General features: G+C 44.9%; 1 protein-coding gene across 1 annotated transcript; it reads right to left on the reverse strand.

Moving 5' to 3' along the window:
• Nucleotides 1–1,002: 1,002 nt before the first annotated feature.
• NDUFA9 (NADH:ubiquinone oxidoreductase subunit A9) lies at nucleotides 1,003–26,448 on the reverse strand. Its single transcript, XM_088478906.1, has 11 exons — nucleotides 26,343–26,448; nucleotides 23,212–23,382; nucleotides 22,619–22,716; nucleotides 22,431–22,522; nucleotides 21,097–21,238; nucleotides 20,259–20,361; nucleotides 10,375–10,442; nucleotides 10,045–10,121; nucleotides 6,522–6,617; nucleotides 2,178–2,244; nucleotides 1,003–1,271 (listed from the first exon to the last, which is right to left on the reverse strand). Exons 1-11 carry the CDS (start codon nucleotides 26,389–26,391, stop codon nucleotides 1,101–1,103), a joined length of 1,134 nt encoding a protein of 377 aa, XP_088335032.1. The 5' UTR covers nucleotides 26,392–26,448; the 3' UTR covers nucleotides 1,003–1,100.
• Between the last annotated feature and the right edge of the window lie 1,190 nt (nucleotides 26,449–27,638).

The following is a 27,638-nucleotide window of genomic DNA, read 5'->3' on the forward strand; positions in this document are numbered from 1 at the left end:
CCATGGGATCATATTTCTGCTAATCTACATGCATCAGGGTCGTGCAATCTATCTATGCAACATACATATAGTGACATAAACAGAACACACAATACACTGTAAATAGAGGTACTCTGCGCTCCCAGTGCTGGGAGTAACACAGCTGCTGAGCTTGCAGAAAGCCCAGGTTAGGGATTACTTTTTTTTTTTTTTTTAGGAGAGACTTATTTCAATCCAGCAAATATTTCCTGGGAGATTTCTCCATTCACCCCAAAGCTGCATTGTGTGGGAAAGAAAACCGTAATAACAGCACTTAAATCCTAACGCATTTATAAATAAATGTCACAAAGATGTTATTCTGCACTCGCCGCCTCTCACAGACTGATGAAATACAGGGATGGGGTTTATTATACAGACTGCTTAGGATTCTCTACATAACATGTACAGAACAACCTGTGTTTTTCCTGTTGTTATCATCCTCATTTAATTGGCCAGTACTGCTCCTCCTATTCTCTATAGGAGGGGGTACCCTGGCTGATCATATATGAGATCATCACTAACAGCAACAATAATTTCATTTTCTTCCAATCCGCTATTCTAGAGAACTGATCACAATCTTGTACATTCATGTACTAGGCAGTGGTTAAAGATTACTCAGTGTTGCCACCTGGATGTCAGAGCTGGTACTACAGCAGCTGAATATGCTGTAACGTTCCATGTGTTATTGCCAGAACCATTTATGTATTTCTCTTAACACAGATGGCCGGTTCAACATTTATTTTTCCCTCTCCCGTTAATAGGCAGTAAATCACACAGCCAGTAAGCTTATTGTACGCATATTGGGCAGCCATAGTATGGAAACAATATCTAGATTCTGACAACCAGATGTATAATGTGCCAAAAATACTCATTAACCATTCTTTTATTCAGCAGACATTCAATTAATTTGAAGACAATGAAGTAGGTGCGTTACACTTCCATTTTTTTAAGAAAACGCAACTAAATAACACAGAGGACACCAACTTTATTTAATAGTTTATTTATGTACATGGGACGTGAATGCAGATTTCTCACTTCTTTATAAAGAACACGCGACTGGGCTCATGCTCTGAGATGTGCCGTTAATAGTTCACTGGGGTGACTGGCTTTACCATGTCTAACTCGGCGTCCAACCAACGGTATCTACGGTGACGGCGCAGTACCTCAATAGCTTTCTGCTCAAGAGAGATTGGAGCGATGCCGAGGTCCTCTAGGCCGGGGAGATCATGGAACTTCTTGTCTGTTATGTGGAACTAGAAAAGAAGACATTAACGCTTGTGTTATCCATTAGCTTTATGTTCAGCCTTTATTGTTAGATACAATGAGCAAAGGCTGTTATTATAGATTTAGAACGCTACATGCAAGACTGTTTTTACCAATTATCTCCCATTGCTGCAATATAGGAAAGGGCCACCTACTGTTTTCAGTTGTTGTGGAACTACAAGTTACACCATGCCCATCCAGTCTGGGGTGGCCAAACCCTGTTGGTACCCAGTGTGATATCACTGGACATCCACCGACAGAAGACAGTATTGCGTAAATGGGAAATTGTTACAATTGTTTCCCAGGCGTCCAACTGTTCCGTAAAACATGCATGTATTTTCCTTATATCCTGCTGTATGACTAGTATGTATTCTAAAAAGGAAAACCACTAAAATGGATCTAAACTAAAATCAAACTGGTCATTGCCAGGGTGTTACCAACGAAACTACAAGACTGACTTAATAATAGAGCCATTAATAACATTCACAATTATCAGTGTAAGGGTTCCCATACCTTCACAGGACTTTATACTGTATGTTGGCCCTTGTATTTACATTTGCTGCCCATTAATGCAAGCTACTGTTCTCTGTTATCAGTCAGTTGAGATTCAGAGAGTGTGAATTGACGATCACACCTTTAGCGCAATTATATTCAGTTCTGCCAAGCTCCTGAAACCTGCAAGTGCTTTCAGCAGCTCTTCTATACAAGAAAAAGTGCAATTTTGATTTCTTGATTCTGTCATTTGCTATCTGAGAACAGCAGAACTGAATCCCCTAAATTACAATTGTCATTTTTACACATGATTATTAGACAGTGCATTCTGCAGCCTCTCCACAGCCTTTTTTTATTTCCATTATATAAAAAGATCAGTAATATATGACACATATTGTACTCACTCGATCTATTTTGTCTCGCGTTGTCCATTTGTCAAATGGGTTTAACTCAAAGAACTTTCCAATCAGACTAAACAGAGAAAACAGTATTGAAAAGGTTCTCACTAATGATTTCAACACATTATAATAAATAAAATAAAAAGCACAAAATCAATACTGAATGCACTTGAAATTCAAGGAAAAGAAAAGGGGCATTGTAGGTCAAGAGTTAAAATGACTAAAGAACATGGGTTGCTCACTTTTCAGGATTAAAATTAAGGCTAAAACAATAAAATTGGACAATGAGAGCAGCTGTGGTTGGCGAAATGCATATAGGTCAGTGTATAAGTCACACTTATTAGAGAGATAATTATGGCATCTCCATGTAGGCACACAGCAATGTTGGAGAAGTGATGCAAGTGGTACATATTATTGGACTACTCTATTTATATGTGAGGTCTATTTGTGCTTCATTTGACTTGAAAATAAAATATGCTGTAAAACTAATCTCAATTGTTACCTGTGCTAGGACTCGAAAACCCGCAAAAACAGAATTTTTGGGTACATACCGTTGAATCGTTTTCTCTGAGTCAGACTGGGGGACACTGGACCATGGGTTGTAGGTGGGAAGGCGTGGATTTGGCACTAACACTGAAATCTATAACTCCTCCCCTCTGCAACCTTTGACTTCAGTACAACTTCAAAAGTGCCTGTTAAGGAGTAGCAATACTCAGTGACACTGTCACTCCGAAAAATAAAAATAAAATTGACGGTCAATGCGACCCAAAATCATAACTCATACTCAATACCGCTAAGCGTGAGGGAGGGAATGCAGTGTCCCCCAGCCTAACTCAGACAAAAGGATTCAACGGTAAGTACCCAAAAATCCTATTTTCTCTTTCGTCTGGGCGACACTGAACCATGGGATGTTCAAAAGTCGCCCCCATGGGAGGGAATGCTCAGATTGCCTGACTGGAGAACTGTACGCCCAAAATGGGCGTCCCCGGAGGCAAAAACATGAAACCTGTAGAACCGCACAAACGTGTGGACAGTGGACCAGGTAGCTGCGCGACAAACCTGTTGAGCCGAGGCCCAGTGACACACCGCCCAGGAGCCATAGTGGAATGAGCCAACACCCTAGCTGGTGCCAGGCGCCCCGCCTCTGAGTAAGCCCTTGACATCACTGAGCGGAGCCATTTTGAAGTGGTCTGCTTTGTGGCTGGCCAGCCCCGTTTGTGGGCGTCGTAGAGAACCAATAGAGAATCCGTCTTATGTATAAAAATCGAAGTTCTGTCTAAATAAATGTGCAGGGCCCGGACAACATCAAACAGTGATAGATCGTCCTGGCCCCCTGAGGACTCTGAAGGTGAGAAAACAGGAAAAACAATCTCCTGGTTTAAGTGGAAAGATGAAATCACTTTCGGTTGAAACGAAGGAACCGTCCTGAGAACAGCCCTATAGTCATGGAAAACAAGAAAAGGTGGTTTGCAGGACAAGGCCCCCAACTCCAAGACCCGCCGAGCCAAGGCAATGGCCATAAGAAAAACCAACTACCACATTACAAACCGAAGGTCCACGGATTCCAAAGGCTCAAACGGAGCCTGTTTAAGAGCCGAGAGAACCAGGGGCAAATCCCATTGCGCCACTGGCGGTTGAACCGGAGGCTGTATTCACAAGATCCCCTGTAAAAAAGTCTGCAGCTCTGGGAGGAGAGCCAGACGCTGCTGAAAGTAAATGGAGAGAGCCGAAATCTGTACCTTCAAAGATTGAAGCCGTAAGCCAGCTTCCAGACGCCCTGCAGAAATACTAAAAACCTTAGCAGGCGGAACTGGGCAGTATGTACTCCCCCGCTGCTTACACCATACAATATAGGTTTTCCAAACCCCGTGATAGTTCTGCGCGTAAACCTGCTTCCGCGCCCGGAGCATGGTCCTGATGACTGAAGGGGAAAAACCCCTGGCCTTCAAGAGCCCGGTCTCAACAACCAGGCCATTAAAGCCAACTGAGGTAGGCCCTCGTGACAGAATGGCCCCTGTAGCAGAAGATCTGGACGCAGAGGCAGACTCCAACCCGGCCCTTCGGCTAGCCTGCGAACCACAACCGGCACGGCCAGTTTGGAGCCACTAGGATGACTGAAACCTGCTGCTCCCTGACTCAACGGAGTACTCTTGGTAACATGGGAATTGGAGGAAAAAATGTAGGCCAGACAGAAGTTCCAGAGAACTGTCATGGCATCCACTGCAAATGCAATAGGATCTCTGGACCTTGCACAAAATCGAGGGACCTTGCAATTGTGGCGAGACGCTATCAGGTCCCCCTCCGGCAGCCCCCATCTCTGGACCAGCTGCTGGAAAACCTCCGGAAGGAGAGACCACTCCCCTGGCAGGAACGTAGTCCTGCTGACGTAGTCTGCCTCCCAATTCTCCACCTCCGGTATGAAGACTGCTGAAATTGGCAGGAGGAACGTCTCCGCCCAAGAGAGAATGAGACTTTTGGTTCCGCCCTGTTGGTTTGCATATGCCACTGCCGTGGATTTGTCTGATTGGATTCTCACTGGTCGGCCCGCCAGGAGGGCCTGAGACCCGCACAGTGACCGAAAAATGGCTATAAGCAGCGCACAGCACCTATCAGTAAAAATAAAAACAAAACATATTACAAAATAAACAGAGTCCTTTACTAAAAACCAAGGCTGCCGAGCAGCCCTAGAAAAACGTGCCTTACTTCCACAGGCACTAAACTTACACTGAAGTCAGGGTTTGCAGAGGGGAGGAGTTATAGATTTGAATGTTAGTGCCAAATCCACGCCTTCCCATCTACAACCCATGGTCAAGTGTCCCCCAGCCCAGACGAAAGAGAAAGAACATTTTTGTTGTAGTGCAGCATCTACTAGTAGCATACAGAAGCCCTGGTGCTGTCTACAAGTATTTTAGTCACTGACAAAACAGCAGAAGTAGTGTTCATTCTAGCACCCTGCACCTGTCACAACCGATGCAGTTCCTCTTTCCTGTCTGGGGTGTCGCTCTCAGTGTCTGTATCTCAGAATTTTGTTGCACCAGCTGAATGTGCTAGAAGCACCAGAGCAGAGAGCGACACCCCAGACAGTAAAGAGGAACTGCAGGGGAAGTGACAGGTACAGGGTGCGGGAATGAACACTATGAAGTGCATGCTTGGGATAGGGTGAAAAAAAAAGTTTCAAACTTTAGCAAACACGCAAAGAGCTTTATTCACGAAGTGGGGGCTTATAAAAGTCAACGCTTCCCAGTGTGTTATGGAGCATACACACGGTCAGATTTCTCAGATGAACGATTTTTGACTGTATTAAAATGAATGGAATCATCCAAGTCTGACTGCAAACACATCAGATGTCAGATATCGTTATCTGACCATCGGGAACGCGCATCATTCAAATCGTTCATCTGACAGATATGTCAGATTTTCCTTCAGATACGAATGATTGAACAATTTGTTAAATCGTTATCATTCAGATCTGAAGAAAAATCTGCCCTTTTAAATTTAAAGTTTAAATACCAGGCAGTAGTACATAGTAAATAAGGGGTCTATTTATCACAATTCGCATTTTAAATGTGATTGTAATGCAATAATATTGATTAATATAGCATTGCAATATTAGATATCACAGGGATTTACCATAATAAATGTGTTGGGGGCAGAGCTTCTGAGAAAGCTCTGTCCCAGCGATATGCCTACATCGGGCTTAAACAATAGTGAAAACCTTCACTTGCCGGTGCGCACACTGCACATGCCCAGTAAGGCAGATAGGACACAGGCTCCATGCATAAAGAAAATAGGTGAGCTCCTTCTGTAACCTGATAGGCTGACAGCTCAGCTGACCACATAGCTCAGCTGCTCGGGTTACAGAAGCAGTGTAAGCTTTGTTATATTTATTTTACGTTATAAACACCTATTTTCTGTATGCCTGCAGCCTGTGTCTACTGATTACAGACCTGGGCTCAGGGCTCTGCCTGTCAGATGTGAGGAAGGGCAGAGCAGAGCTACGGAAAATGAACCAAATACTCTACTGACGGAGATGATACGAATTTTAGGGCATTTTTTGGTACAATACTGAGAATTAATTATTATTTTTACCACTGTGTATTTAACGTTTATTGCATTTTTTTTAATTATGTCTATTTTAAATGATGTGTATTTTGAAATGTCATCTTTCCACAATAGGCATCCAAACAAGGAGAAACATTTGAAAATTAATTTTCCACCCCGTGTGACTCTTCCCCTTAAAGCCATGGATGACCTGAAAACTGGGAACACCAGAAATCAATTGCAAATTAACATAGCAAGGTTCCAATAAGCGTGAAAGGTACTTCTCTACACTCTACAACATATACTTACTGATAAACTGGACGAGGCAGTGGGTATTGTAGCAATGGTCTGTGGGCAACTGCAAATATATATTTTACCATGTCCCGGAGAAGATAACGGTGGGGCCTAAAGAGAAGATTATAGAGAAAATATAATTGTTGGAACACAAGCTGAGAGTGACACACTGGCACTTTCCTGGGAAAGTATTTTTATCAGACTACATTCTGTGCAGGATAAGAGGTCTACGTTTTCTGCAGTGCGACATGCGCCACTGTCTGTAACATACCTCCACCCACCTGTGCCAGCACTGCCTGTAACATACCTCCACCCACCTGTGCCAGCACTGCCTGTAACATACCCCCACACCCCTGTGCCAGCACTGCCTGTAACATACCACCACACTCCTGTATCAGCACTGCCTGTAACATACCACCACACCACTGTGCCAGCACTGCCTGTAATATACCACCACACCCCTGTACCAGCACTGCCTGTAATATATCTCCACACCCCTGTATCAGCACTGCCTGTAACATACCACCACACCCCTGTATCAGCACTGCCTGTAACATACCACCACACCCCTGTGCAAGCACTGCCTGTAACATACCACCACACCCCTGTGCAAGCACTGCCTGTAACATACCACCACACCACTGTATCAGCACTGCCTGTAACATACCACCACACCCCTGTATCAGCACTGCCTGTAACATACCACCACACCCCTGTGCCAGCACTGCCTGTAACATACCACCACACCCCTGTGCCAGCACTGCCTGTAACATACCACCACACCCCTGTACCAGCACTGCCTGTAACATACCTCCACACTCCTGTACCAACACTGCCTGTAACAGACCACCACACCCCTGTACCAGCACTGCCTGTAACATACCACCACACCCCTGTATCAGCACTGCCTGTAACATACCACCACACCACTGTATCAGCACTGCCTGTAACATACCACCACACTCCTGTATCAGCACTGCCTGTAACATACCACCACACTCCTGTATCAGCACTGCCTGTAACATACCACCACACCACTGTATCAGCACTGCCTGTAACATACCACCACATCCCTGTATCAGCACTGCCTGTAACATACCACCACACCACTGTATCAGCACTGCCTGTAACATACCACCACACCCCTGTATCAGCACTGCCTGTAACAGACCACCACACCCCTGTGCCAGCACTGCCTGTAACAGACCACCACACCCCTGTGCCAGCACTGCCTGTAACATACCACCACACCCCTGTGCCAGCACTGCCTGTAACATACCACCACACCCGTGCCAGCACTGCCTGTAACATACCACCACACCCCTGTACCAGCACTGCCTGTAACATACCACCACACCCCTGTACCAGCACTGCCTGTAACATACCACCACACCCCTGTACCAGCACTGCCTGTAACATACCACCACACTCCTGTACCAACACTGCCTGTAACAGACCACCACACCCCTGTACCAGCACTGCCTGTAACAGACCACCACAACCCTGTACCAGCACTGCCTCTAACATACCCCCACACCCCTGTGCAAGCACTGCCTGTAACATACCACCACACCCCTGTATCAGCACTGCCTGTAACATACCACCACACCCCTGTATCAGCACTGCCTGTAACATACCACCACACCCCTGTGCCAGCACTGCCTGTAACATACCACCACACCCCTGTACCAGCACTGCCTGTAACATATCTCCATCCCCCTGTATCAGCACTGCCTGTAACATACCACCACACCCCTGTACCAGCACTGCCTGTAACATACCGCCACACTCCTGTACCAACACTGCCTGTAACAGACCACCACACCCCTGTACCAGCACTGCCTGTAACATACCCCCACACCCCTGTGCAAGCACTGCCTGTAACATACCTCCATCCCCCTGTATCAGCACTGCCTGTAACATACCTCCACACCACTGTATCAGCACTGCCTGTAACATACCACCACACCACTGTATCAGCACTGCCTGTAACAGACCACCACACCCCTGTGCCAGCACTGCCTGTAACATACCACCACACCCCTGTGCCAGCACTGCCTGTAACATACCTCCACCCCCCTGTGCCAGCACTGCCTGTAACATACCTCCACCCCCCTGTATCAGCACTGCCTGTAACATACCACCACACCCCTGTACCAGCACTGCCTGTAACATACCACCACACTCCTGTATCAGCACTGCCTGTAACAGACCACCACACCCCTGTATCAGCACTGCCTGTAACAGACCACCACACCCCTGTACCAGCACTGCCTGTAACATACCACCACACCCCTGTATCAGCACTGCCTGTAACAGACCACCACACCCCTGTACCAGCACTGCCTGTAACATACCACCACACTCCTGTATCAGCACTGCCTGTAACATACCACCACACTCCTGTATCAGCACTGCCTGTAACATACCACCACACCACTGTATCAGCACTGCCTGTAACAGACCACCACACCCCTGTATCAGCACTGCCTGTAACAGACAACCACACCACTGGATCAGCACTGCCTGTAACAGACCACCACACCCCTGTATCAGCACTGCCTGTAACAGACCACCACACCCCTGTGCCAGCACTGCCTGTAACATACCACCACACCCCTGTGCCAGCACTGCCTGTAACATACCACCACACCCCTGTGCCAGCACTGCCTGTAACATACCACCACACCCCTGTACCAGCACTGCCTGTAACATACCACCACACCCCTGTACCAGCACTGCCTGTAACATACCACCACACCCCTGTACCAGCACTGCCTGAAACATACCACCACACCCCTGTACCAGCACTGCCTGTAACATATCTCCATCCCCCTGTATCAGCACTGCCTGTAACATACCACCACACCCCTGTACCAGCACTGCCTGTAACATATCTCCATCCCCCTGTATCAGCACTGCCTGTAACATACCACCACACCCCTGTGCCAGCACTGTATGTTTTCATGATAATGACTCGTGACCCTGTAGAAAGCACATCTAATACGTAAACCTGCAGTCAGTGCTGTCCAGCTCAACTCAATGAGCGGAGACTAAGCAGAGTTTGATCTAGTAATTGTGACCTCTCATGCTGTAGCCCTCTACATTGGTGTGGATATAGACCTTGGTGGGAAGGTGAAGAGTTTAACAAATTAAATACCATCAAACATGCCTTGAATTGATCAATAGTAACAATGGAGACTGGAGGGAAATGTTAATGTGAGGTGGTGGAATTGAAGCACTTGGAAGCATGTGTACGCTTGTCCTGGGAGATCCCTCGTCCTGAAACCAATATATTTCATTTTTATGTTATTTATTTGTGCACATTTAAATATGCAACAATTCACAGTATGTCTACTATAATAAAAATCTGGTTGTCATCTCTATGGCCGGCATTATTTTGTGAAAGGTCAATGAATATTACTGAAAAATGTGATACTTGCTCTTTACAATACAAGAGATAGCTATGACTAACTTTCAAGTGCTTAGGATAGGCTACTGAGTACTTATTAAGCGCTTACGAGGAGATCTAACTTACCCAACCAAGGCATATGTCTTTCCTATGGAGTCCGGATCTTTGGCAATATTCACTAGAGCCTTGGCGACATCAGATACCTGAATGTGCAAACGCAATATTTTTATCGTTTCTTTGCAATACGTAACGTATTTATTCTCTGTACAAGTGAGATTATGAAGAGGAGTCAGACGTATACAGCTCACATAAATTACAGCACACACTCATTTTGTTGTCCGACCCCCGTCCTTGTCCTTCCACAATCTATAATCAGACCCAAAAACATTTGCCAAAATAACCAGCCTGTCACTCTCAGACATTTGACAGATTTAACTGAACTCCGTTAAAACGTACATAAATAGGCTGCTTTATTGTCTTCTGACCAAGCGACATTAATGGCACGCCACCGAACCAGCGCATGCCTGCAGGAAACAAACCACAATGAATATAAAAACCACAAAACGTGAAAATAATACAAATAGCAATGCATAATAAAGTATTGAGACCTGTCCTTTCAGGCTTTTCATGGGTGCATTAAGCTATACATTATTACCTAAACTAAGCAGCGGGGAAACCAGCTTCAGATAGAAATAACCAAAATGGTCTCTAGGAATGTCAGCAAAATGTATCGTTACATATTATACAGAATACAACTGAGATGGAAAGGACTTGGGAGTACTAGGTGACAGAGGGCCTGATTCAGACCCGCTCGCACCAGTGATGTCAGTGGGACAGCTTCCGGCTTTATTAGAGCCAGAAGCTCTCTGGGGCTTGCGGCCACGAGACTACCCCAAGGGTCTCGTCGCAAGCCCAATGGTCTCAATGGTCTTGACCATCGTGACCATCATCCTGGCCGCTCGCAATAGCTGTGGCTGGTCACCCACAGCTATGCGAGCGGCCAGGGGGCCGCACAACATTAGAAAAAAAAAAAAACGCCCTGATTCAGAGCGAGCGCTCTGAATCAGGCCCAGAAGGCACAGAAACGGCACTCAGTGTCAGGCAGTGGCTGTAAAGGAGAATAAAATCCCACGTTGCTTAAAAAAGGCAAAGACGCATATGATGCAAACTTTAAACTACCTTTGTACTCTATATTTCACTAGTAAGATCAAGACTCAAATGTAATAGTCTGACGCGTCACAATTACATTGATATAGCGGCTACATTTAAAGTGTCAATTAGTTTTAAAGGTAAACCCAACATGCTTTTGTCTTAAAAATAATTGCCACTTTAAATCTAGTGCCTGTATCACCAAAACTGCACCGATGCCTGCAGAACGCCAGCTATTACATTTGGGCCCAAGTCTTAAATATGGGGTACATTTCAGGGCATCTCGTTCTAAGGAGGACATAGGATATCTAGAGGAAGTTCATAGGCAGGGAGGTAAGCTCATTAATAAAAGGGAACAAAAATTAAGAGTTATGGTAGACTCACCTTGATAGCTCCTTTTCTTCGAAGTTCACAAGGTCCACAGGGGTACCATGCGGATAATGTGGTTGGAGAGATCCAGGCACCAAACAGTTAAAGCTTTCAGCTCGCAGGATGCCTCGGGTCCTCCTCCATATATCCCCCACCCCTAGCCACAGCCAGTCAGTTACGTTAACAAGCCTCAAGGAGGAGAAGGAAGAGCAATCGTACACCAAACACACTTACACAAGATGAGGGAATCCGTGACGGAAAGAAAAAAGTTATCCATGGAACCAGGTGCATCAGGGTGAGTGCCCCGTGGACCTCGAAGAAAAAAAAAGTTATCAAGGTAAGTCTACCATAACTCTAATTTTCTTCTTCAGGGTCCATAGGGATCCACAGAGATACCATGGGGATGTCCTAAAGCAGTTCCCCTAGGACGGTGGATGCTCCTGAGCAGAAAGGAGAACTCGTCGCCCAAAGGAAGCAACCTGAGAGGCAAAAGTATAAAAGGCATAGAACCTAAGAAAAGCGTGGACAGAAGACCAAGTGACTGCCTTACACAACTGTTCAGCAGAGGCACCATGACTTCATGCGCACGATGGCCCTACAGACCGAGTAGAATGTGCTGTCACCATACTTGGGACAGGGAAATCAGCCTGTGCGTACACCTGAGAGAGAGTCATGTGTAGCCATCCCGCCAGAGTCTGCTTGTTAGCTGGCCATCCGCATTTGTGAAAACCATATAATACAAAAAGAGCATCTGATTTTCTAACAGAGTTTGTACGCTCCACATAAATACGGAGAACACAAACAACAGGGATGCTTCACCTACAGAGAGATCTGGATCATGAAAAGATGAAACTACAATTTCTTCATTCACATGAAAATGGGACACTACCATAGGAAGGTAACCCTCCCTTGTACGAAGAACAGCTTTATCCTGGTGAAAGATAAAAAAAGGGGGAGCGACAAGAGAGCGCTGCCAAATCAGAGACTCTGCGTGCAGAAGAGATAGCGAGGCGAAGAAGCGTCTTCGCTGTCAACCATTTCAAATCCACAGAGTCCAGGGGTTCAAATGGGGGAGCTTGTAGCCCCTTAAGAACCAAAGACAAATCCCACGGTGCTACCAGTGGAACAAAAGGTGGCTGAACTCGCAGAACTCCCTGAAAAAAAAATTCTAATATCTGGTAATGAGGCAATCTTCCTCTGGAACCAGACTGACAGTGCAGAAACCTGCACTTTCAAAGTGGCCATGCGGAGACTACAGTCTAAACCTGCCTGGAGAAAAGCCAGTAACCTGGAACTCCTAAACACCCTTTGGTCAGTGGGAACACCACTGACCAAAAGAATGCCATACCCTGTAATAGATGCGGGCAGAGGCAGGCTTTCGTGTCCTAAGCATCATCTGAATTACAGAACTGGAAAAACCTTTTGCTCTTAAAATGGAAGATTCAAGAGCTACGCCGTCAAAGCCAGACGAGGTAAATCCGGATGCCGGCAGGGAGCCTGCGTTAGCAGATCCAGCCATAGAGGAATAGGATACAGACTGTCTATGGATAGATTCTGTATGTCGCTGAACCAATGATGTCTGCGCCAAGCCAGAGGAACCAGCATTACATTTCCGCCTTCCTGCTTGAAGTTCCAGAGAACTCTTGGGAGGAGGGAAATCGGAGGAAAGAGTACGCCAGCTTGAAGTCCCATCTTACTGCCAGTGCGTCCATACCGGTACGTCACCGTTGTGACGTGATGCCATGAAATCTATTTCTGGTAGACCCCACTTTTTTACCAGGAGCTGAAACACTCCCGAATGGAGAGACTACTCTCCGTCGTGTATGTCTTGGCGACTTAGGAAGTCTGCTTGCCAATTGAGTACTCCCAGTATGAATATTGCAGAGAGATGGCGTTCTGCCCAAATCAGAATCTTTGTCACTTCCTTCATGGCTACATAAATTCTCGTGCCTCCCTGATGATTGAGGAAGGCCACTGTAGTCGCGTTGTCGGACTGGATCTGGACTGGCCTGCCCTGGAGCAGGTTCTGTGCCCTGACAAGTGCTTTGTATAATGCTCGTAGTTCCAGAATGTTTATGGGCAGATGACTTTCTTGATTTGTGCATGTTCCCTGAACGGTGTGATGACCTGTCACTGCCCCCCATCCGCGAAGACTGGAATCCTTAATTTGGAATCCAGAATGGGCGCCCTTTGTTCAGATGATCCTTTTTCAGCCACCACAGGAGGGAGTGATGAACCTCTGGAGTGAGAAGGATCCTCTTAGACTTTATTAGATGACACTGTCCTTTCCACCTGGAGAATCTAATTTTGCAGAGGCCTGGAATGGAACTGAGCATACCCCACCATGTCGAAGGTGGATACCATTGATCCCAGGACCTGCATCGCTAACAGAATGGATACCCTTCGCTTGTTAGCAGCTTGCGTATTTGCAATGATAGTGCCGCAATCTTGTTCTCTGACAGAAACACCTTTTGTGCCCGAGAATCCAGAAGAGCTCCCAGATGTACTATCTGCTGTGTTGGAGAAAGCGATGATTTCTTCCAATTGATGATACAGCTGTGGTTTTGTAGGCAGTCTATGGTCAGTTGAAGATGGTTTTGTAAAACAACCGGAGTATGTGACAATATCAGAGGGTCATCCAGATATGGTAGTATTCTGGCTCTCTGACATCTGAGATAGGCAGTCATGACAGCCATTATTTTGGTAAATACTCGGGGGGGGCAGTAGATAGGTCAAAGGGTAGTGCCTGAAATTGGTAATGTTGCTGAAGGACAGCAAACCGTAAAAATTGTTGGTGGGATGGCAAAATAGGAACATGCAGATATGCATCCTGAATATCCAGGGAAACCATGTAATCCCCAGTCCATTGCCAAAATAATTGACCGGAAAGTTTCCATACAAAACTTGGGTACATGGATAAACCTGTTGAGGGTTTTTAGATTTAGAATAGGGCGATGAGCCCCACTCGGTTTCTGAACCAAGAATCGATTGGACTAATAACCCCTTCCTTGTTGCGACACAGGAACCGGGATTATTACCCCCGCCTGCACAGGGAGTGAATGGCTTCCTGAAGGGCCAAGGCCTTGACCGCACCTGTTGGAGGATCTGTGCATAAAAACTTCTGGGGAGGATGCCTCCTGAAAGTGAGGGCATACCCGAGAGACCACTTCTTGGACCCAGGCATCTGTTGTTGTCTGACGCCAGTAATCTACAAACTGAATAAGTCGGCCTCCCACCCTGGGACCCCCAGGAGGAGGTCTGCTCCATCAGGCCGAGGGTTTGTCTCCCGGTTTAGAAGCTGGACGTCTTGCCGGCCCAGACCTCTTAGTTTGTCGCCTTGTAGTCCTGTGAAAACTAGACTGTCTAGAGGAAGACTGTTCCCTAGCTTGTCCCTGAGGACAGAAGGACCGAAAAGAAATCTGCCTAGACTTTATTGTAGCCGTAGATGGCAGACCTGCTGACTTTGAAGCCACAAGAGTAGCTATTATTTTATCTAACTCTGCTCCAAAAAGTACTTTTCCATAGAAAGGTAAAACTTCCAGCGCCACCTTTGATCCTGTATCAGCTTTCCAGGATCTTAACCAAAGGGCCCTGCGTGCCACTATTGAAGTTGCTGATGCATTAGAAGCTAATATTCCAGCATCTACTGCATCTCCTCCCAGATAGGAAGCCGCTTCCCATATATGGGAGATATACATAATCTGTTCTCTGGTAGCATCTGGTAGAGAGTCTTCTAATGCCCCCATCCATTCTTCAACAGCTTTGGCTACCCAGGCTTAAGCGATAGCTGGACGAGTAACAGCTCCAGATGATGAAAAAATTGCCTTAAGACATGCTTAAATTTTCCTATCTGTGGAATCCTTCAGAGAAGATGCTGACAGAATAGGCAATGTAGCATTCCTGATTAAATGCGTTACATGAGCATCCACAGCAGGAGGTACCTCCCATTTAGTACATACAGAAGCTGGGAAAGGAAACAACAATGTTATTCTTTTATTCACATAAAACCGTCTGTCTGGGTTACCCCATTCCTCTTCCAAAAGCTCAGTGAGCTGTTCAGATATAGGAAACTCCATTTTAGCCACCTTACGGTGGTGATTAAATACTGGAGCCTTCTTGCTATGAGTTGGTTCATCATCCTGAATATCTAGGATTAATTTAACCGCCCTCACCAAAGAAGGAACAACTACAGTGGACGGATGGTCCTCCCCCGGGTTAGACCCTAGAGAGGAACCCTGCGCATCATCTGATTCAATAAATATACAAAGAAAATTCTCCTTGCGCTCCACACTCTATACTGCTGCCCACAGGACAAAAAAGTGGGGGCTTCACACTCCACAGAAACACACAATTCTATTACATAAAATATTGTCCCATACTGGCGCAAATATAGTTTCCCACAGTACTTTCCTTTATAATTGGTTTCCCAATTAAAAATAATTCCGGTGAGTGCTGTGTTTTCTCCTTAGCCAGTGACTTCAACTCCCGATATTTGATGCACTCAAAAAGAAGAAATACCACAATAGTGTAATATTGCCAGAAAAAGTATACACTATTTATTAACAAATTGCACTCACATCAAGAAAAAACATAAAAAGCATATCACCACAAAATGGTCAAAGTTTGGAGGTCCAAATCGTCCATTGGTTGCCCAGATGTTAAAAGGACCAAGGACTGGATACCGGATACCACCAACAGTAAGAACATCCACCACTGCTTAACGCGTTTCGGACAAAGTCCTTCATCAGAAGCATGATGGTAAGTAAAAAATGGGCCCTTTTTATACCCCTATATTGTTAGAGTCCTCCTATGAAAAGAGCTTTTCCATTTCCCGCTTTTGGCGCCAATCACTCCGCGTCTGGAAATTATGTAGACATCGGCGCACCGGAAGTGACGTTGGTTATAAAGAAAACAGCGGGTCTTATTCAGGACACTTCCGCGTTTCACCTTGCGTTCCAGCCGGCGTTAGCGGGCAACTGTTCTATTATAGACTTCCGCGTTCCACCTTGCGTTTCAGCGGCCATTTTGGATCAAAAATTCCTTCATACATAAGACTTCAGCGTTTCACCTCGCGTTCCAATCGGCCATTTTCATGCTGGTATTAGAGGATAATAGTTCTATACTCTACTTCCGCGTTCCACCTTTACTTCCAGCGGACATTTTAAATCGAAGTTCTCTCAAAGAGATACACAAAAATAAAATATACTCAGACATAAAGAGAAACATAATTAAAACATTTTTTGATCCATAGCAGCATATAATTAAAAATATATAGTTAATATAAAATTCATCTAAAAAAATATTTAATAACCAGAGAAAAAGAAGATATGGGGATCAGCATAAATATACAAAAAAGTCATAATCATAGAAACCATTTGATTTCAAACTCGCCATTCAGGCCATGAGGTGTTAAGGTTTTTAGTTTATGAATCCACCGCATCTCTTTCTGTGCTAGTCTGACTTCTAAGTCTTTACTACGCCAGGATGGGAGGACCATTTCGATACCCCAAAATGCCTTTAGGCCACTTATATCTGAATTATGTTTATTTTTAAAATGTGCTGAGACTGTATGCGTTTCCAACCCTTTTTTAATATTATATGTATGTTCAGCAAGTCGGGTTTTCAAATTTCTGCTGGTTTTTCCAACATAGATTAAACTGCATTCACATCTTAGCCCATGTAATTCAAAAAATGTTATTTATGGGCTAAGATGTGAATGCGGTTTAATCTATGTTGGAAAAACCAGCAGAAATTTGAAAACCCGACTTGCTGAACATACATATAATATTAAAAAAGGGTTGGAAACGCATACAGTCTCAGCACATTTTAAAAATAAACATAATTCAGATATAAGTGGCCTAAAGGCATTTTGGGGTATCGAAATGGTCCTCCCATCCTGGCGTAGTAAAGACTTAGAAGTCAGACTAGCACAGAAAGAGATGCGGTGGATTCATAAACTAAAAACCTTAACACCTCATGGCCTGAATGGCGAGTTTGAAATCAAATGGTTTCTATGATTATGACTTTTTTGTATATTTATGCTGATCCCCATATCTTCCTTTTCTCTGGTTATTAAATATTTTTTTATATGAATTTTATATTAACTATATATTTTTAATTATATGCTGCTATGGATCAAAAAATGTTTTTATTATGTTTCTATTATGTCTAAGTATATTTTATTTTTGTGTATCTCTTTGAGAGAACTTCGATTTAAAATGTCCACTGGAAGTAAAGGTGGAACGCGGAAGTAGAGTATAGAACTATTATCCTCTAATACCAGCATGAAAATGGCCGATTGGAACGCGAGGTGAAACGCTGAAGTCTTATGTATGAAGGAATTTTTGATCCAAAATGGCCGCTGAAACGCAAGTTGGAACGCGGAAGTCTATAATAGAACAGTTGCCCGCTAACGCCGGCTGGAACGCAAGGTGAAACGCGGAAGTGTCCTGAATAAGACCCGCTGTTTTCTTTATAACCAACGTCACTTCCGGTGCGCCGATGTCTACATAATTTCCGGACGCGGAGCGATTGGCGCCAAAAGCGGGAAATGGAAAGGCTCTTTTCATAGGAGGACTCTAACAATATAGGGGTATAAAAAGGGCCCATTTTTTACTTACCATCATGCTTCTGATGAAGGACTTTGTCCGAAACGCGTTAAGCAGTGGTGGATGTTCTTACTGTTGGTGGTATCCGGTATCCAGTCCTTGGTCCTTTTAACATCTGGGCAACCAATGGACGATTTGGACCTCCAAACTTTGACCATTTTGTGGTGATATGCTTTTAATGTTTTTTCTTGATGTGAGTGCAATTTGTTAATAAATAGTGTATACTTTTTCTGGCAATGTTACACTATTGCGGTATTTCTTCTCCTTTTTGAGTGCATCAAATATCGGGAGTTGAAGTCACTGGCTAAGGAGAAAACACAGCACTCATCCGAATTATTATTAATTGGGAAACCAATTATAAAGGAAAGTACTGTGGGAAACTATATTTGCGCCAGTACGGGACAATATTTTATGTAATAGCATCTGATTCCTCTGATGATGCGTCTAAATCCATAGGTTGAGCAGACTGATAAATAGATAACTTAGTAACTACCGGTCTGCTTTCAACATTAGATGGTGTCATACTCTGACTAGAATGGCCATAAACATCCTTCCTGGAAGGATGCATAGGATGTGCAAACATGGCATGCTGTGGACACCCCATCCAAGGGTCATAGTGGGAACAGCAATACGATCCACAAACTGCTTCATTACCTGGGACAAAGTGGCTACCCAAGATGGCTCTTGTTCAGGGACAGGTAAACTGGACTGGTAAGGTGGTTCTTTATAACAGACAACACACAAGCCATCCTTAATGTCCTGAGGGGACATGGTTTACAAGAAACCAACACAGAGAGCTCCCCCTCCTGTTTCCCTTTATCTTTTGACATAGCAATAAAGGCAACAAATGCAATGTTATGCGACAACCTTCACAAAAACTTCATGAATGTGAAGTACTCAAAGAAAAACCTCCACCCCAAAGGGTTGGAGAGAAAAAACAGTGATAGTCATAATTGACAGAAATAAAAAGACAGTGTCAATACAGCAGCAAGCAAACAGTTACATACAATGCATATGTAATATAATTACAATCAACTCTAAATCAACTACACAAACACCAGGAATGGTAGGATATAGAGCACTATATACCTTAACCAACGGAAGAGGTATACAGGGAAACTGACCCAAACCCTCCTGAGACCAACAGCTACAGCATCACACCGACAGTGGACCGTGAGCATCTCATATACACGTGGAGGGTAGGCGGAGCAACCCATACGCACTTAACCCTTTGTAGGGACTGCGTCTGGGTCGGAGCTGCCGGGGGAGCGCCTACCTCTCCTAAGCTGTATCAAATAGCCGAGTACGCTGGCCTCAGGGCAGCAGAATTGCATCTGCTGCCAATCCCCGATGTCAGACGATAAGGCCCCCCCCGGCGGTCAAGTGAGGACGCGGGCGCTCCGGGGTCCTGATTGCAGCAGCTTCCGGTGCGTCTCCAGCCCCGGGAGCAAAGACTGCCGCGCGCGATTCCCCGTAAGTAAGGAATCGCTTTACCTGATATTTCCGTGCTTCTGGTTGCAGTCCGGGTCCCAGCATCGCTGCTAGCAAGCTCAACCGAGACCCGCCGGAATCACCAGTCCATTTACTGATGTTTCGCCCCCGGCAGAGGTAGATGGAGTCGCAGTACATGTGTCTTAATACAGACACTCAGTACTGCCAACCCAAAAACATAGAAATAAAACATAAAATAAAAGCTTACGACTGCCTGAGCAGTCCCGTTACAAAGGTGCGTCTTAATCCTGCCGCACCAAATGAACAACTGACTGCCTGTGGATAGAGGCGGGGGAATATATAGAGGAGGACCCAAGGCATCCTGGGAGCTGAAAGCATTAACTGTTTGGTGCCTGGATCTCTCCAACCACATTATCCCCATGGTATCCCTGTGGATCCCTATGCACCCTGAAGAAGAAATGATTAGGTTATAAAGACAATTAAAAACAAAAAAAGACAAAAAAACAACAGGGGATCATACTCAATGGAAGGAGGATGGAGAAACTCAGCTCTACCCATTGAAAAGCCAATCAGGAAGAGTCGTAACTCTCTAGTGCCTTCCTCCCTGCATTCCCAGTGCTTCTCATTGCTTATTGGTTTTTATTTTTTTTATATTAGTAGAGCCAAAATGTTTTAGTAGACAAAATATATAAGAAAATAAAAAACGGTTACCCATAGTGACAGGTGTACTTTAAATGATCAAAATGAAAGGAAGAGCCATACTTGCATAATAGTTGAGGAAGCTGTCCTCCCGACCAAATATTTCTGAGGGCTTCACAATAATGGCTTCCGGAAACGCTTCTCTCACGGCTTCTTCTCCAACCGCCTGGCGCCAACACAATGAGCACATTTCATGTAAGCAAGAGGGTTGGAAACAGAGTTTTTTTTTAAATATACAATAGAGTGCAGTGATAAGCACCAACGCTGCCTTTCAATGAGGGTATCCCCATTTCTATAGGAGACAGGATGAAAGAGATATAGGCCCAAATGTAAAGCTGGGTACACACTATACGATCCTTTGTACGATATATATGTTTTGTGCAGTATCTACGCTCAATCGTTCGCGATGGTCATTCATCGCATCGTCCCATCGGCTGTTCTGAACTCCAGATAGGTAGATGCAATGAATGACATCATGCTGCTACATGCAGCAAGTAACGATATATCGTGCGGTCGTACACCGGATCAGCTAGCTTGTGTACAGCTCGCACAATGTATAGTCACATCGCGTTGTTCCGTTTGCTGGGTACACACATCGTATAGTGTGTACCCAGCTAAGTATACTATTTGCTGGCCCAGACGTGATTCTGGCAATACAGATGACATCACTGGGCCTGCCCCCTTCCTCCGCCCAATGATTAACCGATTAGCACTTGTCCGGACAAGCCTGGCATTGAATCAGCCCTTACTGTACAGATGATGCAACTGATAATAATGATGGGGTTGATACAAAGTAAAAACACTACAACAAATAGTATATAAAAAGCACACACATTTTACCCTGCCAGCATATTGTACGTTCCTATCTTACTGCGGTAAATGTGAGTGTGCAGTCACCTACCTTGGTCCTCAGGTACTTAGAAGGACTTCTGATGTCTGCGTTCAGGTGGGACATGTGAATTAATTTTTCCACCCCAGCTTCCCGAGCTAACAAAGCGATGTCTTTTGGGATATTCACAAACACATCATCAAAACTGAAGCTCCTAAAACAGAAATTAACAATATTAACCCAACAAGAGGACAGTATGGGTTTGGCAGCTTTTTCCTGTTGCAAAAACACATAGAAATTGCACAGATGTGTTTATAGTACATGAAAATATGAAACGCAAAAAGGTATTATTTATTTTCAAATAAATGTTTTCATGAGCTCTCACCTCAAATCCCCCCCTCCCCTCAATAAGTATAGTGCCAAACACATACTCAACAGTAATATAGCACAATAGGAACTATACAATGATTCATTTAAAGTTATTGAAAACTTTTTTTTTTTAGAAATGTGATTCACAATAGACACTGTCCTGTTAAAATAACTGGAACACGCAGCACTAATAATTGTATATTCCAAATTGTTGGTTGTGAATCTGCATCATCGCTACAAGTCTACAGAATTAAAATGAAAACTGAGAAGATATTCGGTTGTTCCCCCCCAAAAAATATTTTTCTACTAGAGAGAGAATGTAAGATACTATGGGTATATTTACAAAAGTGCGGGTTTATAGAAATGAAGATGTTGAGAAACTCAGGGAAGGAGATTAGGGAAGACAGGGTTACATCAGTGATGGTAGGGGCAGCATAAATAGCACAGTTCCCATGTCACTCTAATGTCTAAACCCAGATCTGATTTTATCTTCCAGACAGAATACACATAGAAGGCCCCATTTAGAGTTAGGCGACAATCCAGCTGTACGGTGCAAATTTTCAAGTGGACGACACATACTGCGATACAAGGGGTGCAAATACTGCCGATTTCTCCCACAAATACAGGGTAGATACATTTTTACACTGTGTTCTAGAGCGCACCCCTTCCAATTCTAAATTTGTCTGTGCATTTTAAACTTGCCCCTCTCCACTACACCTTGCAGTGCAACAGGGTTTTGACAACTGCACCTTCTAGCTAGATTTACTCCTAACTCTATTGGAGCTCCATACTGTAATACAGGGGTAGGCAACCTGTGGCACTCTAGCTGCTGTAGAGCTACAAATCCCAGCATGCCTTGCCAGAGTTTTGCTTTTAGATCATGCTAAAACTGTGGCAGGGAAAGCTGGTAAGTGTAGTACCACAGCAGCTGGAGTGCTGGAATGCCAGGAGCAGAAGTAGCAGAATACTGGAGCGAGACTTATGAAAGCAATGACTAGTAGAAGAACAGATAGAACACAAGTTTGACGGAACTGTACCAGGTCTCCCATTCCCTTCCCACAAGATTAATCACTACATCGGAGTGCTGGAGGGCCCGTTTAGTGGACTCTCTATCTCTCGGGTCCCACTCCTGAAATGATAGCAAAAACAACATTTATTTTTGTAAAGAAATTTCAACTGAGTCCCTACCCTAAGCCATTTCACAATAGTGAAGTCACACGCTTACCATGAATGTCAACTGTCCGAGATCTCCCATAGGTCGGAGATACATTATGTCATACTGGTCACAGCGATAGGGTATGACAACCTGGGAGCCTATACGTCCTAGAATAAAATTTATAATAATAAAGAAAAAATATGCAACATATAGAGCTTTGTTTTACATACAAATGTGCTTGGCTCTACACTGTGCCCATACCATCTAATTGATGCTACCGATGTAGAGCAGATTCCCGAAGTGGGCGTTACTCACGGCAGGGACCATGCAACATATTACTGTGCTGAAGGGGAAAGAGACTACACATTGTAGGGTAGGTGTGTGTGTGTGTAAAACTATACTACTGGGCATGGAAACTTGACATAAATGACAAAGACAAGTAGCACCTGCAGGCGTTTTGTATAATAAGCCCTAAATGATGCCCCATAATGGAAATACTGTCAGTATAGTACATCTTTGTACAGGTCGTGGAGGAAACTTCCGCACAGGATTGTTGACAATAGTAGTAGTAGTTGAAGATGTTGTGTGTATCAAACCAACAGTACAAGAAAAAATTATAATTGAAAATGAAATTAATTTCAAATGTTGGTGGTACATCTTACCTAGTTTGTTGACAACATATCGACCCAGGAACCCAGTGGCTCCGAATACTGTGGCCACCACTCCACTGACTGCAGAGCGCCCCGGTCTCCCATGAGGAATAACAGCATGATGAACCTTCCTCTGCTGCAGCAACAGAGGGACAGAGACAGAAAACGAGGCAATCGGTGGACCTAGAAACAGAAGTACGACAATAATGGATCTGGGATATTGCTTAACAAAAAAAAGGATTCTACCATAAGTATGCAGCACATTTTATGCAAAACGCTCAGAGATAGCAACTCTGCTACCTATCTATCTATATTACATCTACCTAGGTTGTGTACATATTATGGGATGTGATACGCTGCATAAATTGGTGCAAAATCAAACTTCACACACAGGCTGTATGACTGCACAATATCCACTCTCCGGGGGAATTCAATTGTTTTTGAGGGCCCGTAGCTCCCATCTGAAGTTACTGGAGCTAGTCATTAATTTGTGCCACTGGTTACGTGTGCCAATTACTTACTGCGGATTTCTGCACAAAGCCTCCAGAGGTACGGGGAGAAATTTGCACAAAGTAGAACTTTTTGGCACCTTAACTGCATCCGCCTTGCTTTTGGGGCACCTTAACTGTCTCTGAAATGAGATTAGCCACTTTACACAGTTAACACCTGGCATTTTGGGTGCAAAACCTGCAATAGCGATGGGCACCAAAAAACTATTGAATAGCTCCCGTCACTTTATGGGAGCTGCAGCCGCTATATAACAACTGAATTCTACCCTGTGACATCGAAGTGATTAGAAGGATGACCGACAGAGGGGCAATTGCACCTATTGCCCACTACTGGCTTTGTATGCTACATCATGAAAAGCAATTTGCTCTGGAATTGTAGCCCACTGACATAAGGCTGAAGATATGGTGATGGTGGAAAGAAATTTCAGTTGGGCATATCTGAATACAGTGCGGGATGTAGTCAGGAAGCAGACGGTCTAAATGCCGACCGCCGGCTTCCCAGCTCTGAAATTCCTCAAAAGAAAGGTACTAATGACAGGCATTGAAATCTTGACGCCTGTCATTATCCATATGCCGGGAGCCCGATGCACTGGTAAGCCGGGCACGGACAGCCGCGCGGGGGGGGGGGAGGGTTAGGTTTTAGGTTCCTGGGGAGACTTAGGGTAAGGCACTGCCCCGGGAGGGTTAGGTTTAGGCACCCCCCCGGGAGACTTAGGTTTAGGCTTTGAACCGCCGGCCATACCTACTACACCCTACAGTGCCCACTCCTGAATAGCAAGGCACTTCAACTGCAGTATATTTAGGTTCCTAGCAATTACACTGGGAATCATTCTGCCATTGCCAGCGTACGTTCTGTTAGATACACTCTGCTGCAAGGGCAAAAACAATTCCCAGTGGCCAGGGCAACCAGCTCCCAGGGACTATTATCCATGCTCCTGGCAAGTACAGCAACCAGGCACAGTATTGTGATGTGCAGAGCTATAAATGTAGCCAGATCTACACTCCTAGATATGTCCTTACCCTGCAAGTGGGAATTCCCTATAGTGCTGCTCTGGCCCAATTATACACTGCATGAATTCGTTCAGGGTCCCAGTCATGCTCAAGGTCCTCATTCTGGTGTCGAAAACAGATTAAGGTGGTGGACATTAAAATCTGGGCAGTGCTACATGCACACACAGCTCAGGTGCCCACCTGTAGATGCCCATGGTTTTGATAAGGTAACAATTTTCACTGACACTCTACGAGCAGGGATGGCTATATTATAGTGGGAGGTGCCTATAAATTCCTATTCAACACTAGATTATAAAGGGAAGATTTACTGAAGTCCGGGTTTTTACAAGTGGAGATGTTGCCCATAGCGACCAATCAGATTCTATTATCTCCTATACAATGCTACATAAATATTAAGCAGAATCTGATTGGTTGCTATGGGTAACATCTCCACTTCCAAAAACCCGCACTTTAGTAAGCATACCCCTAAGAATTGGTGCCTGAAAATGCGTGCAGCCTTCCTGGAGATCTGTCAGTGTCTCATACAGACTGTAAGATGGAAGACTGTATCAGATTGGGGGACCATAGCAATTTATTCCTTTACAAACTATATGGAAAAACATTCCATAACTGTGCAAAATACACACACGCATATATATATCTCAAAAGCATAATCTTTTCTGTTTTTAGGACAGACTCAAGAAAGTATTAATTTAGGTCTCAAACATTTATTTACAAAGATACCTCCGTCACCACGTCCAGACTCTGGCCACACTATAAATTAAGTGACCTTTTCAAATGTACTGACAGCGTGGACTGAATGACTGCTGTATCCATATTTTACATACACTTGCCTTGATTACAATAGGATTTTGCTAATGAAGAATATTATAAATCATTTCAGGGCTAATATGATGATGAAACGGGTCAGGTCGGATCACGCTAGGGTCTTTGACATTATGCAGCACTGATACTACCTCTGCAAACACGGTGCTTCCCCTTCCTACGCGTCACTTATTGGAAGGAATTGGCTGTCAGACTCATTTGTTTTACATTGACCACCAGTGCCCATGCCCCTGTATCACACACGCCGCACTGTCACTCCCAACAGTGCTAATCCGCCTCAAATGAAAACACCCTCTGACTATATGGAGATAAATGCTAATAAAGTATTTGCAGCGTGGAGGAGGGGCGACGCGCCATCTGCTGCTGTGGAACTACTAGTCCCAGCATACTCTAACATGCATGTGCTGTATAGCAGGGTTTCTCCTGTGACATGTATCCCCTGGTGTGTGCATACATGTTACCAATATACCTCGTATATTAACATGTTAAAACAAAATTAAATTCTAATGTGTTATTAATCCCAAATAAAGGGCACATAATAACCCCTGATGGTGCCTGGGGGAACACAATCACCTCTTGGGTTAGAGGGGGTGCTGCCGCAGCTACTTTGTGGTCACTTCATTACAGGGCATGCTGGGACTTATAGTTCTAAAGCAGGGGCTGGAGAAATTACAGGTCACAGCATTGGGGAGAATATATATATATATATATATATATATATATATGTAGCTAGCTCTCTATAAAGACACTCGTGGTTCCCCCCTTTGCCCCGACGCCACTACCCCCCGAGTGACTTACGTGACATTGCTCGGGCACCGGTCGCCCTACAGAGGGTAACGGCCGCCATCTTGTCTGGGATCCCACAAGCCTACGAATTACGGAAGCCGCGAAGCCTGTCAGCGCTAGCTGTAGGTGTGATAGTGAACAGCGCCATCTAGCGGCCAGACAGCGCAACCACTTACAGACAATTTTCTGGAACACTGAAGTGTATACAAAAGTAGGTGAAATTGTTTATTTTCACCTGCTTTTGTATAAATTAAGTGCTGATGATGATGAAAGGGCATATTGACTAAAGCTATTTTGTGGGAAATCCATCCCCACAAAATCTAAGTATCCCCCAAATGTAACAAGGAGAGATTCAGGCCCCTCCATTAGGTTTCTATGGGGGCTGCTGTACAAGTCAAAATTAGCCTACATGGCTACTTTTCTGCAAAACTTACCAGAGAGGGATCATCTGGATCCCTCTCTGGCGGCCCCAATGATACATGTGCTGGCTGACAGCCACGCATGCGTAGTAAGAGCACCAATGGTGAATCCTTAAGGAAAGTGATAGCAGCCAGCAGGGGCGTTTTAAGAGAGGAGGGGGCCCGTGTGCACTCCTCGTGCGGGGCCCCCTCCTCTCTCCCTGGTGGCTGGCAACCGACTGATGCGGCTGGCCAGCCACCGGAGCATTAGTAGACTCCGGGCACTAGAGCACAGGTTCTCAAACTCGGTCCTCAGGACCCCAAACAGTGCATGTTTTGCAGGTCTCCTCACATAATTACTAGAGAAATAGCTGCACCTGTAGATCTTTTAAAATGTGTCAGTGAGTAATGAATACACCTGTGCACCTGCTGGGTGACCTGCAAAAAGTGAACTGTGTGGGATCCTGAGGACCGAGTTTGAGAACCACTGCACTAGAGTATATACACTGCACCCATTATAAATACGCCACTGGCGGCCAGTGGTTCTCAAACTCGGTCCTCAGGACTCCATACAGTTCATGTTTTCCAGGTCTCCTGGCAGGAGCACATGTGTATTCATTGGTCACTGACACATTTTAGACGAGCCACAGGTGCAGCTATTTCTCTAGTAATTATGTGAGGAGACCTGCAAAACATGCACTGTTTGGGGTCCTGAGGACCGAGTTTGAGAACCTGTGCTCTAGTGCCCGGAGTCTACTAATGCTCCGGTGGCTGGCCAGCCGCATCAGTCGGTTGCCAGCCACCAGGGAGAGAGGAGGGGGCCCCGCACGAGGAGTGCACACGGGCCCCCTCCTCTCTTAAAACGCCCCTGCTGGCTGCTATCACTTTCCTTAAGGACTTGTGACTTACG

The sequence above is a fragment of the Taudactylus pleione genome, unplaced genomic scaffold (genome assembly GCF_031769625.1).
Source record: "Taudactylus pleione unplaced genomic scaffold, aTauple2 ptg000225l, whole genome shotgun sequence".
In the NCBI taxonomy this organism is placed as follows: domain Eukaryota; kingdom Metazoa; phylum Chordata; class Amphibia; order Anura; family Myobatrachidae; genus Taudactylus; species Taudactylus pleione.